At 38.4% G+C, this 15,009-nt stretch overlaps 1 protein-coding gene across 2 annotated transcripts in view; it reads left to right on the forward strand.

The window, feature by feature from the left end:
* Positions 1–13,806, forward strand: part of GRAMD4 (GRAM domain containing 4) — an 84,888-nt gene extending 71,082 nt beyond the window's left edge. For both annotated transcript variants that reach the window (XM_087764832.1, XM_087764833.1), the window contains exons 14-19: positions 1,155–1,309; positions 5,186–5,333; positions 5,798–5,891; positions 6,963–7,047; positions 8,738–8,806; positions 9,853–13,806. In XM_087764832.1, the coding sequence (XP_087620958.1) occupies positions 1,155–1,309; positions 5,186–5,333; positions 5,798–5,891; positions 6,963–7,047; positions 8,738–8,806; positions 9,853–9,954 (653 nt within the window). In that variant the 3' untranslated portion in view covers positions 9,955–13,806. The remainder of the gene's footprint in view (positions 1–1,154; positions 1,310–5,185; positions 5,334–5,797; positions 5,892–6,962; positions 7,048–8,737; positions 8,807–9,852) is intronic.
* Positions 13,807–15,009: the final 1,203 nt, after the last annotated feature.

Consider the following 15,009-nt stretch of genomic DNA (forward strand, 5'->3'; position numbering starts at 1 on the left):
GTGTTTAAGAAAGAAAACCCTGCATTAATAAATAATACAGCTTTTTAAAGTATTTTCATTGTGCTTGGCATTGTTTATCATGTGCATTTCAAAAACCATTGCTGAATACATAATATAATAGAAAAAGACTGGTTAATGCATTTGTTCCTTGAAGAGGAAAAGTTTATGGTGAGGCTTCTGGGAAGTGCTATATTTTGGGTTTTTTTCACTCATATATCCTTGCAAATGAAATATATGGGACCACATAGAAGGCACAAAGATGACAGGGTTGGAAAAAAATGAAAGGGTTAAGGGGACTACTTGTAAAACTTGGAGGGTAGGCTGGACAAAATGAACAGATTACTGTGGATGAAGTTGCAGATGCTGAAATATCAACTGGGAATTAAGAAAAGAAGGTTCTCACTACAGCATGAGACTATCTTTTCTCTAAGATATGAAGCCGTGTCCTGTGAACCAAGAATTCTAATTTTTTTTTTCATTAAAGTCATGATATGATCAAATGAGTATTACTTTTAGTGGCACTGCACTTCAAACTGTGTTAGCTTGAACATAAACGTAGATTTGCTGACGTGGCAGTTGAATTAGATGTGTGAGGAATTATTTTTTTTATTCTGACTGTTAGAGATCTGAATTGCATTCACTAAAGTTTTGAGGGAGTATTCCAAGTCCTTTTTAATCTGGCAGAATGCAAGGAAATATCTTGTATAAAATAAGAGGGCATACTAGACTGGAAGATAGGGTTTAATGTAGTACATGAGAGCCCTCTGTTGCCATTTAAATTCTTGCAAGGAGCTGCACAGTTTAATGCTCTGGTGTGTTTTCTGTTTTGGAAGTATATCATGTTTTCAGAATGCTTCTGGTAATAAGGAATGTATGTTTGAATTATTTTAACGTTCTTCTTTAATAAGAAGCTATGTAAATAGTTTAAAAGAACTGGGGATAGGGAAGAAGGAATCTGGGCAGGGGAGGAGAAGAAAAATAATTTCCTGCCTTTGGAAGAAGAATCAAACTATTAAAACCAAGAGAATGGTTTAGCACTATGACTGAAGATACTTACAGAATTTGGTTTCATTTATGAACTTGTTAAAATATGATCAAAACAGTGATGTTCTTAAAGCGCCTTCAACATGCATACTAAAATGACCTTTTTTCAGGACTCTATGCTGGAATCAAGTTTTTCCTTATTGATTTTATCTTCAAACGATGCCCCAGACTAAGAGCTAAGTATGATACTCCTTACATCATCTGGACAAGTCTCCCGACAGATCCTCAGCTCAAAGAAAGGTCTAATGCTACAGTGTCGAGACGGGTAAGGCTAATAAATCTTTCTGTCCCTCTGCTCCCAACATCTGAAAATCAGATCCCTTTCTCCCTTCCCCTTTTCCCCAGTGACTAGAGCACATTAAAGGGAAGGTTAATTAAATCCTAACAGTCAATGTGAGTTCTTTTTTTTATTATTTTCAAGATCCACAGAGTTTTTATATGGATTCTGTTTCTTGTACGGAAGGAATCTATTATCAAAACGTGTATATAAACATGTATGTATCGTAGAAATTGTATGACGCTAAATGCACAAAAATAACACCATCCATATTCGTATCAATTTCTGTGACATACATTCTGTGTGATTTTATTGTCAAAATTTAGTCTTTTTGTGTTCCCTTTCTCTGTTCTCAGACATTCTTTTTAGTGGAAATTCAGCTGCTTGTGTAGATTGAAGAACAACTAGTTAAAAAAAAAGGCTTGAGTATAATATGCAGCTTCCTAATGGGATAAGCATTAACAGAGGTAATAAAGTAGTTTACAGACTTAGGCATTATGTCTTATGGTTATTGGTATTAGATGACCTTTTAGCATAGTGGTGCTAAATGACTTTTTCACCATGTTGGTACTCCAACAGTAAATTTTTCTTTTGTTAAAATCTCATAGTTAAATCTTTAAGTGTTTTGTTTTGTGCATCTTTGCAGATTGTTTTGGGGCCTGACACGATAACTGAAAAGCAAGTCACGCTTCTCCATATCCTGAATTTGTCAATGTTTATTAGTTAAAAAATAGTTGTAATAAAACTTCATTCTAATCCCATTTTAGCATTTACTTAATGCCTCTTATCACAATATCTTATTATATTCACAGGGTATCTGGGTACTGTCATAAGCTTCTTGACTATAATGTGCAGCACTTAGCAATAACTCAGCCTGGGTACAAAACTGGAGAGCAAAAGGGATAAACACATGAACCCTCGGTAGTTAACCTGTGAAGAAGAAGAAGAAATATATGGGGTTCTGAGGGAGATGGAGTAGTTGGTGGTAAAATAACTGCAGCATAATCTGAGTGTTTCAGAAGGAAGCAGAAGACAGTCTCTGACAGCAAGTGAGTCCTTTGCTCCTATTTTCCAGAGGATAAGAGAGGCAAATGAGTGCTTGGATGGAGCTGTCTGTAGCCTGTATTTCTCTTGCTTGCAGAAGATGGGCTTAAAGTTTCTTTGCCTCTCGAGCTTACAGGTTATCGTTCACATACTGTGGTGGTTGTGGCAGCTTCTTGCTGGGTTTCTCTAATCTGCCTTAGAGGTGGAAAGGCTCTGAACTGCTGAACTTGAATCCATAAACTTAGAGAGTAATTATCCCTTCTGGCTTTTCCTTATGGCTTAAGTTTTGACAAGTAGACCAGGGTTTTAGTACTACTGTGTCTGCCGTGACAGGCTTGGTTTGTCTCCCTGGAAAGGATGTTCAGGACTGCATTATCTTCTTCCAAATGTCTATGAAAGGAGACATTAACTTGGTCTCAATAATTTTAGAAAAACTTTCTTACCCCTTGAGAGATTTCTGGGAACGTCTAGTATAAAAAGTAGATTTTTGTACAAAAAGATAAAAACCAAATAGGTTTTTCATTTTTTTCCTAGAAAAGGCAGAGCCCAAAAGCATGTAGTGCCAGCGTATGTGCATTTGCTTTGGCTTCTTATCATAAAACACCATACCAGACACCATAAACCAAGACACAATGCAATGTTCATTGCCTGTACCACCACTTTGACCCCATGTCCTTAGACAACAATCCCAACAACAGTATCTGATGGGTAAAGGTTGTATGTCAAAAGCTGATGACAGATCAAGTGAAAAGGAATACCTCCAGATATTCCTACCTCCAGGTTGTTGGTGACGTTTTTAGGCAGTCAGGACTCTTCCAGCATTACAAATACAATCACTTCCAGTTAGATTTAAGGCTTATCAAAATCGGATGCAATGCTTTTCTTTTAGTAATCGACCATAGGTTGTCTCAAGCCTGGGTGGTTATGGATAAATTAGCTGCTGCTTTTAAGGGTAGAGGAAACATTTGCCTGTTTTAGGAAGGACTGGAAGTAGGGGCAGAACTTTCTCACGTCTTCAGCCACTGGATGGGATGTTGTACTGAAGTTTAAACACCTTTTTTAAATCCCTTTATATAATGGGTAGGTAGGAAGCAGTGTAGCAGAGAGCAGGAATAATCCTCATTCCAGCGCAAAAAGCATTAGACTTCTTGCCCTGACCTTTTGTTTGTTTTGGACCATGGAGCTTCACCTGGTTATGTGCATATGGAGCAAATAACTTGTCCAAGAAAGCCTTCCAAAAATTCATCTGATCTTTACTTGCACACAAATTGCTGGAGAAGCTATTATTTTTCTTGGTTCCAGGGGCTTGATCGTTGCTAAGGGCACAGCAGAGGGGCAGTAACTGAAGCAAAAGTACAGTTATCATCAACCATTTGCTTTCCATGTCAACTTTCTTTATTTTTTTCCTCCAAGGCATCGTTGTATTACAGTTACCCTAAAAGCTGGATGGTAAATACCCTCTGTCATGCCTGTTTTGTCAGTCTGGTTTCTAGTCAGCGGTTGCAGTGCGCGTTTTTTCATTTGCTTGGATTTCTTTTGTTGGCGCTAAATCCTGCAAAGTGTCAAGGGCTGCCAACTTACGTGCAAAAAAAACCAGCAGAGGCTGGTTGGCCTCCAGCAGCATCGGGCCTTTACAGAAGGGCTTAGTCCTGAGCTTGCATGCTGTCAGTTTGCCAGTTGTTTAACTGCATGTGTACAGTAGGACTAAGAACGGAGCTGTTAATGCTTCGATGACAAAAGCCAGCCTTTGGAATCGTGTGGTGCCCCACCAAGATGAAAAAGCAAACACAAGCAATCTTTCCAAAAGAAGCTGCCTGCCATCCTTCCAGAAGCAAGGCTTTTTTGCTAGGGCAGTCTCCAGTGGTTCAGGAGCTCTGTTTAAAAGTAGATTTTACTCAAGTACTTTGGTTTTGGGAACTCCATGCTACCTTTTCCCCCCCTAAGGATGCTGACAACCATTCTGATTTTGTTTCACGTGTCAACACTCTCAAAATTCGGTGCATCTTCAAAGCAAAGGAAAGATCAATGGCTCTAATGCAACCTGAATAAATTGAACTGGTGTGCTCTAACCACTGATAACTCTTCTTTTTTTAATTGCATTCATTGTGTGTAGTCTCTTGGTTTGTGAGCAAGATCTTGCAGCTTCATTCAGTTCATGTTTTATTCTATGTATTATACTGTTAAATAGACTTCACTTTTTTTCTTTTGTCACTGTCACATTTGTGTTGTTTGTTTCTTTTCCTGCTAGCTGTCAGGGCATGAAAAGGTATGGATCGTAGCGTGGAAAACTTCCTTTCAATTTCAGCATATGTGTTCCTAATGAGCTGATGCAGTTTTGTGTGGCTTTTTCTTTGTTTGCTCTTTTTTCTTTCTAAACTTATTTTGTGCAATGATATTTTGTGCTTGCTCTGTCTCCTGAAGACGAGCCAAGTATTGACAATATATTAACTGTTATTAGTCCCACTAGTATAATAATTGGAGTTGTGTGCAGTGACTTAGCTGTGTCTAACCAGATATACCCTTTACTGTAGTAAAATGGTATTTTAAGATAGGTCCATCTAGCACCATGTGCTTTCACCCCTGCAAGCTATGTCCATCAAAGGGCAGCACTTTGAAAGGTGATCTTCAGATAGCACATTAGAGCTTTGTGCTATAGCAATAGCATATTGCAGTAGTCCAAAGTTAACTTTATTGAAGTAGCTAATGAAAATGGTTGCATTACAGATCTTTTTTTAGAAAGAATAGTTAGCCAAGTTATTTTTAAGAGCACAGCTTAAATGTTGCTCTTCAAATTTTGGAATCATGTTTATTTTTCTGCAGCTTCAAACAGCAGCATCCAGAAGTTACGTGGGCTCAAGTGCCCCAACCGGCATAAGCAAAGATGAAGACACAAGTCGTTTTCATACCACCAAGAGGGGGAATTTCCATGAAGTTTTTAACTTGTCGGAAAATGAGCGTCCTTTGGCAGGTATTATGCAACAGGAAGGCTACATTAGTAGAGTATTTTCTAAAAAGCCAAAGATCATTGAATTTCCTTTTTTGTGTAATATACTGGTATAAGCTTTTGATTAAGAAGACTTGCTTTAAATTAGGATGAATGGAGATGGTCTTTTTCATTCCACATCCTTACAGTGCTTTGAAAGAATGCACAGCCTGGCGTGCCTTTTGTGGTAATGCAAATGGAGTAGTCAAGTTAAAGGGAATAATTGTGTGGGTGGTTTTTGTTTTGGTTTGGTTTTTAAACGAGCATTAAAACAGATGTTATGATGTCTAAACCCACCCTATTTAGGCTTTTCTTTGTAAACACTTCTAGTTTTAGGTATCTAAAGTTTAATTTTCAGTGTTTTCTGCTGTTTTATACGGAAACCGCTGGGGGTAATGCCTGTCTCTTTCTTTTTCTTAAAGTAAGATTTCTTGTTATGACTTTTTCAGTATGTGAAAATGGTTGGCGCTGTTGCTTGATTAACAGAGATAGGAAGATGCCTACAGACTACATCAGGAATGGAGTTCTTTATGTCACAGAAAAGTAAGTCATTGCACTCCAGACATTTCTTAGGAGGGAAATGCAACAGACATTAAAAAAATGAATCTAAAAGTAATCCTTCAACAATGTTTTGAAACAAAAATGCCTTTTCATGGTGCTTTAAAACCTCAAGAAAGCACCATAGGAGAGGGAGAGCTGAATCTGGGTGTGGTAACGCTTAACAAATGGGATTTTGCCTTGGAAAGGCTTGCATAAGAATGCAGAATAGCTCTATGTAGTCGGTTGTTAGTAGCTGCAGTTCTTGATGTGGATCTATCTATCTATCTATCTATCTATATATACTAAAAAAAACCTAAAAGCTAAGCGTATTTTGAGAGTTGTGATCAATGGGTATTTGGCAAATACTCTTAGTTTCTTTTTTTAAGGCAAATCGAACGTATAGCTTCCTTGAAACAATGTGCAACAAAAAGAAAACAGAAGTTCAAGCGTTGCTTTGAAAACTAGTACTTGATTTTTATTTTTTTTAATCCTTACTTACCCCCTAGCCTCCCAGGGCTGAGTAACTATCGTCACTACTGTTTGGGTCTTGCACTGAAATTCCTTTGGAGTGTAATGAATGGAAGTAAAGCTCATCTGTATGCAGTGTCACCTAGTGATGGAGACCACTCTCCAGCATTTAGAAATCTGAGCTTTTGTCTGCATCACAATAATGTGAAACTAATGCACTGTTTTCCATTAATCTTCTCTTAGGATGGTAAAAGATTTATAAACCTTTTGAGATTGGTATTCCAACTGTTTAATAATATACGTGCTTCCTGTGTCTTTAAAATGCTCCTCAGGTTTAACCATTCAGTGCAGTAACATAAAACAAGATTTTTTTTGTGTGCATGCCGTGTGTTCTGGGCTTTCAGACATGTTATCCAGTTGCTAGAATTTATGAATGTTTGCTCTACTTTAGAAGCCGTAACTGAATTGCGTATTGTGTGCCTCTCTCTTTTTTTGAAGTTGATTTTAACCTGTGAGATTTCAAACTTCAGAAGTGACAGGAGGGATATTGAGAGCTTTGTTTTAGAATACTGTATCAAAATGACCATGTTCTTACCTTGTCTTCAGTTACTTATGCTTCGAAAGCTCCAAATCCGGCTCATCTAAAAGAAATAAAGTTATAAAGCTAACGGATATAACAGATATTCAGAAGGTATGTCTGTTTTGTGTTGCAAATAGGGGAGAAAGCTGGTTTTCTGTTCAGCTAGTCATGTTTTGCTTTTCTGCTTATGTTATTTTGAAAAAGCAGGCCATTGATAATTTTTATACATAAAATGTAATTCTTTGATCAAGAATATTTCCCAGAACTGCTTGTTTAGCCATTTGGACTCACCGCAAGCAAGCTTACCATGAACATAAAACCAAAGTAGTTTACTAAACCCTTACACTTCTGAATTATTTTAAAATTAAAGTTGTATTGTTTCTTAACTCCTGTGTTGACTAGAGCTGTGTAGGCTTTAAGAAGATTTATTGTGAGCAGGAATTGTGTAATACTAACTTCAGTTTGGGTGTTGATATTGGTAGATGCACCATCTTAAAAGTAGGTGCCTCAGAGGGAAGAGGGATTGTTGTCAGTGGAGAAAGGTAAATCATTAGAATAGCCAGACTGGATCGGGCTGGAGTTTCGTCTGGTTGGGATCCCATCACTAACAGAGGCAAGAAGTGGAGGGTTGGAAGCACAGCAAGTACAATGTGATCCTTCCTCTGGTTGAGATTTATCAGCCTGCAGTCACCAATGGCTTTATTGCTGCCTTGCATCACTCTACATGGCATTTAATGTCACTTTTTGTTACCCGCTCTGAACTTGTCCTACTCTTAAATGCAGATACCCCTGCTTTCTACTACATCCTGTGGCTGTGAGTGCCACAGGTTAAATCATGCTGTGCAAAGAAATACTCAGCCTGGTGTTTACTGCTGAAGTACCTCCAGATTTTCAAATGAATTCCTTCTATTTATATCATATGCCTATAAAAGAGATAACTTACGCTCAACTTGAACATTCCCATTGGAATTAATAATTCATATTGATGGATTTTAAACATCATACTTGAAGTAATGTTGGCTCATTGTTGAGTAGGTCTTCACTGCCATAAAGGTGCTTTTGCATCTGTGTAGTTTTTTCAGTGAAGATGAGACAGGGATCATGCAGCTAAGCATAAGAATGTACTGTGCCTGGTTTTATTTGGGGGTGGGAAACACAGGCCCGACTCAGGGTCTCTAACCCCATGGGGGTATTCCCCACTTCAGCCAACTGTATTCCTTCTTAGCATTACGGGCTTTCTTTAAAAAAAACAAACCAAAACAAAAAACAAAACCAAAACTCAAACCTATACATACACTGTTTGTCTATTTAATTTGGAAAAAAGAAGCTTTTTCTGATCTGCTTGCTGCTCCTTTAAACAGTGGGTGAATGATGTTACTTCTAGGGAAACCTCTAGGTGATGCTCACAGGCACGTATATATACTACATAGGGCCAGGGTGTTCTACCTGCCCACACCGTCCAGCTGCTGGTGCGGTCCCTGGCATTGTGGCTGGGCCAGCTCCTATGGGCCATAGTGGTGCTGGGGTGCTCGGTTTGGGGCTGTGGCTCGTTCTAGCAGGCAGGCTGGGTGCTGTGGTGCGTGGGAGGAAGAGGAGGGGCAGGCTCTTGCTGTCTGAGTGATGCTGTGCCCATTGACTCCAGGGTCAGAGAACAGCATCTGGCCTCTTCTTGTTTGTAATAGAGGTCTGTCAGTTGTGTCTGAGAGGATACACCAGTGATGAGCTGGGCAACCTTCTCGGCACCTTTTGCAATTGTTCAGTACGTAAGATATCCTTGGTTTGTGTCTTTTTTTCTTTTCAGTATAAAGTGCTCTCTGTTCTCCCGGGATCAGGGATGGGTATTGCTGTATCAACACCATCTACACAAAAAGTAAGTAGCTAGCTGTATCTGTATCCCTGTGTTTGACTTCATGCCCTTGTTGTCTTGCATCTCTGGCTAGCACCAGCATAAAGACTTTTTTCCCCTTATGCCAGTGTTTGGCTTTTTTTTTTTTTTAGTTCACTTGCCTATTATTTGGTATATTTGGCTTCAGAATTTTAATGATTCAAACATTTAGCTTCTTCTGCTGCATCTGGAGTATTTTATTATAACACTTAAGAAGGATGCGCTTCCTCCTTTCTGCTCCATTATTTCATTACCCCCATTGACCGTTCCCTCAGCATCCTTAATCAGGAGCATGGGGGCTGCTCTGCGTGCAGCCTGGAATGAAAAGCTGATGGCTTGAGAGTGTCTGGGGGTGAGGAGGCTTTGGGGTGGAAGGGCCTGACCCTCAGATGCAGTTTTCCTGTTTCAGTCTTGTGGTGCTAAAGATTTAAGCTTCTCTAAGCCTCAAATACCCTTTGGGTGACTGAAGCTTTTCTTAACATGACTGAACCTTATTTTAAACTAATCACCTATAAATAACTTTTCTCCAAGTCACACGACTGTTGCACCAGGCTTTCTGCTCATTGTTTGATATTAAGAAGTACTTCTTAATTAGAAGGTTAAAAATGTTCATCTACCTAAATAAATATTCTATGAACTGAAACAGAGGCACAGATAAAGATTTTTAGAAATCTTTAATGGAAGCAGAGGTCAATCAGGAAAACATCGTGCCCTGAGCAGATGGAGAGGAAAGAGAGCTGAAGTGTTCTCCATCGCTAATACTCTATGCAGATGCATTTTATGCCATGGTTGTTTTAAGAAGAAGATGGAATCGTAGAATCATTAAGGTTGGAAAAGACCCTGAGAAGTGGAAAAAATCTTAGAAACTCTGCCATATATCCAAGGATTTAGTAGAGAAGAGGATTTTTATGTCTTTATTAATGCACTTCGAGTACAGTTCATCTCTTGTTCCTATTGATTTGGCCAAAACTATACCTGGAGGAAGACTTTTCTTTTCTGGACTGACATGATCTTTTTTTTCTGTCATTTAGCCTTTGGTGTTTGGTGCCATGGTACACAGAGACGAAGCTTTTGAGACAATTTTCAACCAATATGTGAAAATAACCTCTGCATCATCAAGCAGTGAGAGCTAGTATCTTATCTTAGAAGATCTAAAGGAAACTTTCTTATTTTACAACTTGGTAGTGAAAAAAATGAACATCCTCATCTATTTTGCAATAATTTTTCTTGTCTGGTGGTTTATATTCTATCTGTTACATAAATCAAGTGTATTTTATATATGCCTTCATGTTTGTTTTTAAGGTTTTTGTAAAAAAAAAAAAAAACCAACAAAATGAAACAAAATAGTGAAAGTGCTATCATCACTATTAGCCTTGCACATTAAGCACTTTTAATGTTTATTTATTGACATTAAAAGCTGGGAAGATACTTGGAGAACTGACTAAATAACGAAGTGAAACAGATTGATCCCTTTAACTCCACTGATATCACTAGGGATACATTTGTTCCTTTATCTTAGTTATTTTTCCCCGAGATGTGAGAATGATGACTGCAGCAGCCTGAAGTCTCTTTCTTCAGCTCAGAGTTTTTAATTGGGTTCTTTATTAAAACCGATAGCAGCACCAAGGAAGTATTATCATCTTAGTATTTCCATATTTATAACTGCACTTAAAATAGCTCCTTCTTGCTAATTCTTGCATTGCAGAAGGATATTTTACTGGTTTGGTTAGGTTCAGTTTTTCCTGCGTAGATGTTTAAATTGCTTGTACAGTGAATTGGAGGAGAAAGATTGTAACTATATCTTCCTTTCCTAATTAACCAAAGTAAGAGGAAGGAAGGCAGGCAGATACTTTTTATAAAAGAGGGCACCAAAATGTTGTTCCTAAAATGTTAGGCATCGTATATTTGTATTTCTGTAGATACTTGTCATAGAAGGGCTCAACTATTGTACATGTTGTATGTACAAGCTGTTTGTATGTTAATGCATTCAAGACTTGCAGGCTTTTTGTGTTGGGGCAGGTGGGAATAATTACACTGAGGCATGACTCTCTCTTCTTAATTTGGCTTTTCTCTTGAGTTACCTTGTAATAAAATAACACTATAATATAGCAGCTGAAAGCACTAATTCCTTTTCAAAGCATAATTTGAGGGTCGTTGGTATGTTGCTGTCTTTCCCCTTGCAAAATTAAATTTTAGTAACAAACCCAACTGCCAGGTAAAACAGGAAGGCTGTGCTCCTTCTCTAAACTCTCTCAGGCCTTTCTAGAAGCAAAGCACATATTGACCTTTGTCTTTAATATTAGAAAGCTTTTATACTTTATATAATAGCACCCATCTGAGAGGTTTAGAATTTTATTTGCATTTGCATGAAAGCACAGTAGGAGTTATGCCAAGCCTTCCAGTATGTCTTTTCCTTTGCTGTGTCTTTTGAGATGGGTAGTATGGATGTCTTCAGACATTGTATGAATGTCCCCAAAAAAAGCAATGGAGAGAGAAAGCAAGTTCTTATGTGAAAATGGGACTTAATTTCATGGATTTTTTTTTTTCTCTTTTTTTTTTTTTTTAACAGGAGTTTTCTTTCTTTATAGGGAAGGGGGTAAAATGAAGGAGGGAGAGGGGAGACAAAGACCAAAGGGTGTTTAACTCCTAGCACAGTTTTTAATTAAAGTCTCAACAAATGCAGCAGTAATGAAGAAGGTGGCAGTCAGACTGCACAAACCTTATTTCATTCTGGCCATGAAGAGGTATAATATGAAGAACTTAATATGAACTTGATGTGAAGAAATACTGTTGAATACTGTGATTTGGTTGGGTATTGTAAAGTGAAACACTGATGGGGTAAAACTCTGTGCCCTGGGTGGAAATGTGAACAAGAATGGGGGAGAATCCACCGTAATGGCTAAAATGTTATTTTTGACTTCTCCCTTTAGAGTAGGACTTCAACATGTCTTTACATGACCTGAAAAAGGGGTGCATTTCTAACACCTCCTTAGGTATGGTGTAACTCAGGGCCTGAAAACTTAAAATATAAGTGAAGCTGGTGGGAAATACATTTTGTCATCATGTAATATGGATGTAGCTTGACAGTTTATGGTTTCTTCACTTTACACATTCAGGTTTAAGTAAAAATCCTTGATCTTTAATTTTTCTCACCAAACCTACTTTAAAATCAACTAATCTCTTTTTGTAATTGCTGTGTATTATCATTTGGCATTCCTTTCTAGAAGCTTCCTTGAATAGTAAGTGTGGCTAACAAATAGGCATTAAAATCGCTTAATGTTATATAAATCTTAATCAGATTCATTCATTTTGTCTTAAGAAAAAAATCCCTTGGGTGTGTTTAAGGTTATCCTTTTTTTCGAAGAAACAGAAAACTATATTTTTTACAGAGACCATGCTCTTTTTCTTATTTTTGTATCATTTTTCAAGTGTAATTTATACCTTCACTCTGATCATAACAGCAGTTTCAGTAGGAAATCAGTTGACTTGCACTTATTGCCTCCTCCCCTGCCCACCCTTCACTGGTTGACCCTAGTATATAGGTTTGCCCTAGATTCTGGTTCCTGGAGGAGCTATAGGTCCTCTGCTGATGGTGCCAGGACAATTAACCATACCTAGGCTTTGGAGAAGGAGAAAAGATCTGTTACCCTTTTTCCAGACTGAAATGCCTCATGCATACAATATGCTCTTAAATTTTTTTTTTTCTGGACAAAAAAATTAGAAAATTCTTATAAAATCTAGTGGGTTGACATTTGAAATTAATCCACGCTTTAACAGCATGAACGTAAAAACTAGCAATTCTTAGAGCAGTAAACCTACTGCAAACTGCAATGCAACATTGTTTCATTCTAATATATAGAAAACAGACTGGATTTTTTTTAAAAAATAGAGTTGTAATATAACTGACAAACATCTATGTACATATTTTGCAAAGTTCACTTTACATGGGGTTGTCCAGGTTCCTGCTACATAACTGCTCCTGTGGCGTGCGTAACATCAGAGACACTAGAAGATGACCTTGGTGTGTTTGCTCGCAGGTACTCCTGTGCTTTTCCTCCTGCTACACCCTCACAGGTTTGGAGGGCGGGAGGGGATGGACAGTGCGTAAATATATACTTGACTTGTATAATTACACTGAAGTTCACCTTAAATTCCAATCTTCCTACGTAGTTCTGCAGTATAGCCTGCTGTACTTCAGTAACAGGCTGGGTCGTGCCACTTAATGTAAAGTGCTACTTTCTAATAGCAGAAAGTGATGTTCTTGTCATTCTGTCTGTCTGTTTGCTGTTTATATTTGCAATTCTGTTTTGATGTCTGTGGTTCATTGCTGGATCATTCACGTGTAATTGGATTTAACTTCTTTAGAAGTGAATTTGTTAGTTTGAGTCCCTTTTAAAGAGGAAAAAAAAGGGAGATGAAAACTGACTGCTTTAATTCTTTATCGGTGACCATTTAAATTCAAAAGGCACAAAAAGCTGAAATATGAAATCATGCCTTTCCGTGCACTGTAGCTTTTGTGAGGCAAGATTGAATGAAACAAGCTCTTTATTAGTAGCAACATCACACGGGACGCCAGCAGCAAAACCCTACCCTTGTTCCTGCAGACAAAGAGAAAAGAGATTTTACCCAGTCGTGAAGAGATGAAAGGGTGTACTTTTTTTTGGCTACTTAAACTTGTATTAAAAACACTGGTAGTTTTTATTGAATTCTGTACATTTTGGCAGATGTTTAATTTCTACTAATCATTGAAATATAATGGATGTTAAAATTTTTATGTCTGAAGTTTGACTCTATATTTTGAAGTTGTAAATAATTCATTATCAGTGTAACTTTTGTTTGACAAAAGACTTATACTGTATGAAGAATTGAAATAATGAAATGATTTGCCCTGTACATTTTTTAAGAAAATCTTGTTTGTTTAAAAAGTCTTGTATAAATTATAATTTTTATTTAAATAAACCTAAAAATGCTTTGTGCTAACACTTTTTACAAACTTGAATAACTTATCTATCAAAACTACGTCTGATTTCTTGAAATGAGGTGAGTTAGTGCTCTTTGGCAGATCCATAGCCACCTCAAGTCCGTCACTGGGGGGAGGCGGGTGGGTTTTGTTTCTCACTGCTTTTGAAGCCCAAGGAACATGCTTTTATTTTAAATAATCCTGTTAATGTATAGGAGAGTGGCTGTATATTTTTGGTTAGATCTTTGTCTGTAAGTGCATCTGTCACTTTGTAATCATACAGTTAATTTAGGGGATGAAAAAACAACCAGTGATTTCTAAGATGCTGCCACTGCAGGAGGGCATGGGTGACACAAGACTGTTGGCAGGAGTACAAACTCACATCTGCCAGAGCTCAAAACAGCACAAAACAGATAGGTGCTCAAAGAGCACAAAACAGATAGGTGCAGAGTGTGCTACAGGTGGGCACTGGAGGGAAGAATAAGCCCTTTCCCCCCCCAAAGGTGTGCAGGAGGCGTGCTCAGCAGAAACGTTTCACATCCAGATACGGCTGTCACTTCAGCTCATCAGTCACACCGACACCTATCTAATCACTGAGCCTTTGGCCGTGCTTCTGTGTAACCTGTATCCCTGTCGGGGATAAATGGCTGGGCTACTTCATCCCCGGGGTATGCCAGGGAGGCTCGCTGCCCAGCACCGGCTTTCACTGGGTACACAGGCCTTTGTCTGCAGTTAGGAATGTAATACCAGGAGTGAGCTGCCTGCTCACCTAATCCAGACCTATTTCTTTGCCTCTACAATACTCCTTTCTGCCTGTTGTGGTTTAACCCCAGCCAGCAACTGAGCAGCACACAGCTGCTCGCTCACCTCTGCCCTCGCTGGTGGGATGAGGAAAAGAATTAGAAGGGTAAAAGTGAGAAAACTCATGGGTTGAGATAAGAACAGTTTAATAATTGAAGTAAAATAAAGTAGAATAGTAGTAGTAGTAGTAGTAGTAGTAGTAGTAATAATAATAACATAATAAAAATAATAATAATATACAAAGCAAGTGATGCACAATACAATTGCTCACCACCCGCCAATCAATGCCCAGCATGTCTCTGACAGCAATCGCTGCCCCCTGCCAGCTCCCCCAGTTTCTATACTGAGCATGATGTCATGTGGTATGGAAGAGCCCTTTGGCCAGCCTGGGTCAGCTGTCCTGGCTGTGCCCCCTCCCGGCTTCTCA

This window comes from Nipponia nippon, unplaced genomic scaffold, assembly GCF_047370975.1.
Source record: "Nipponia nippon isolate SJK-2023a ecotype South Korea unplaced genomic scaffold, ASM4737097v1 scaffold_3, whole genome shotgun sequence".
In the NCBI taxonomy this organism is placed as follows: Eukaryota; Metazoa; Chordata; class Aves; order Pelecaniformes; family Threskiornithidae; genus Nipponia; species Nipponia nippon.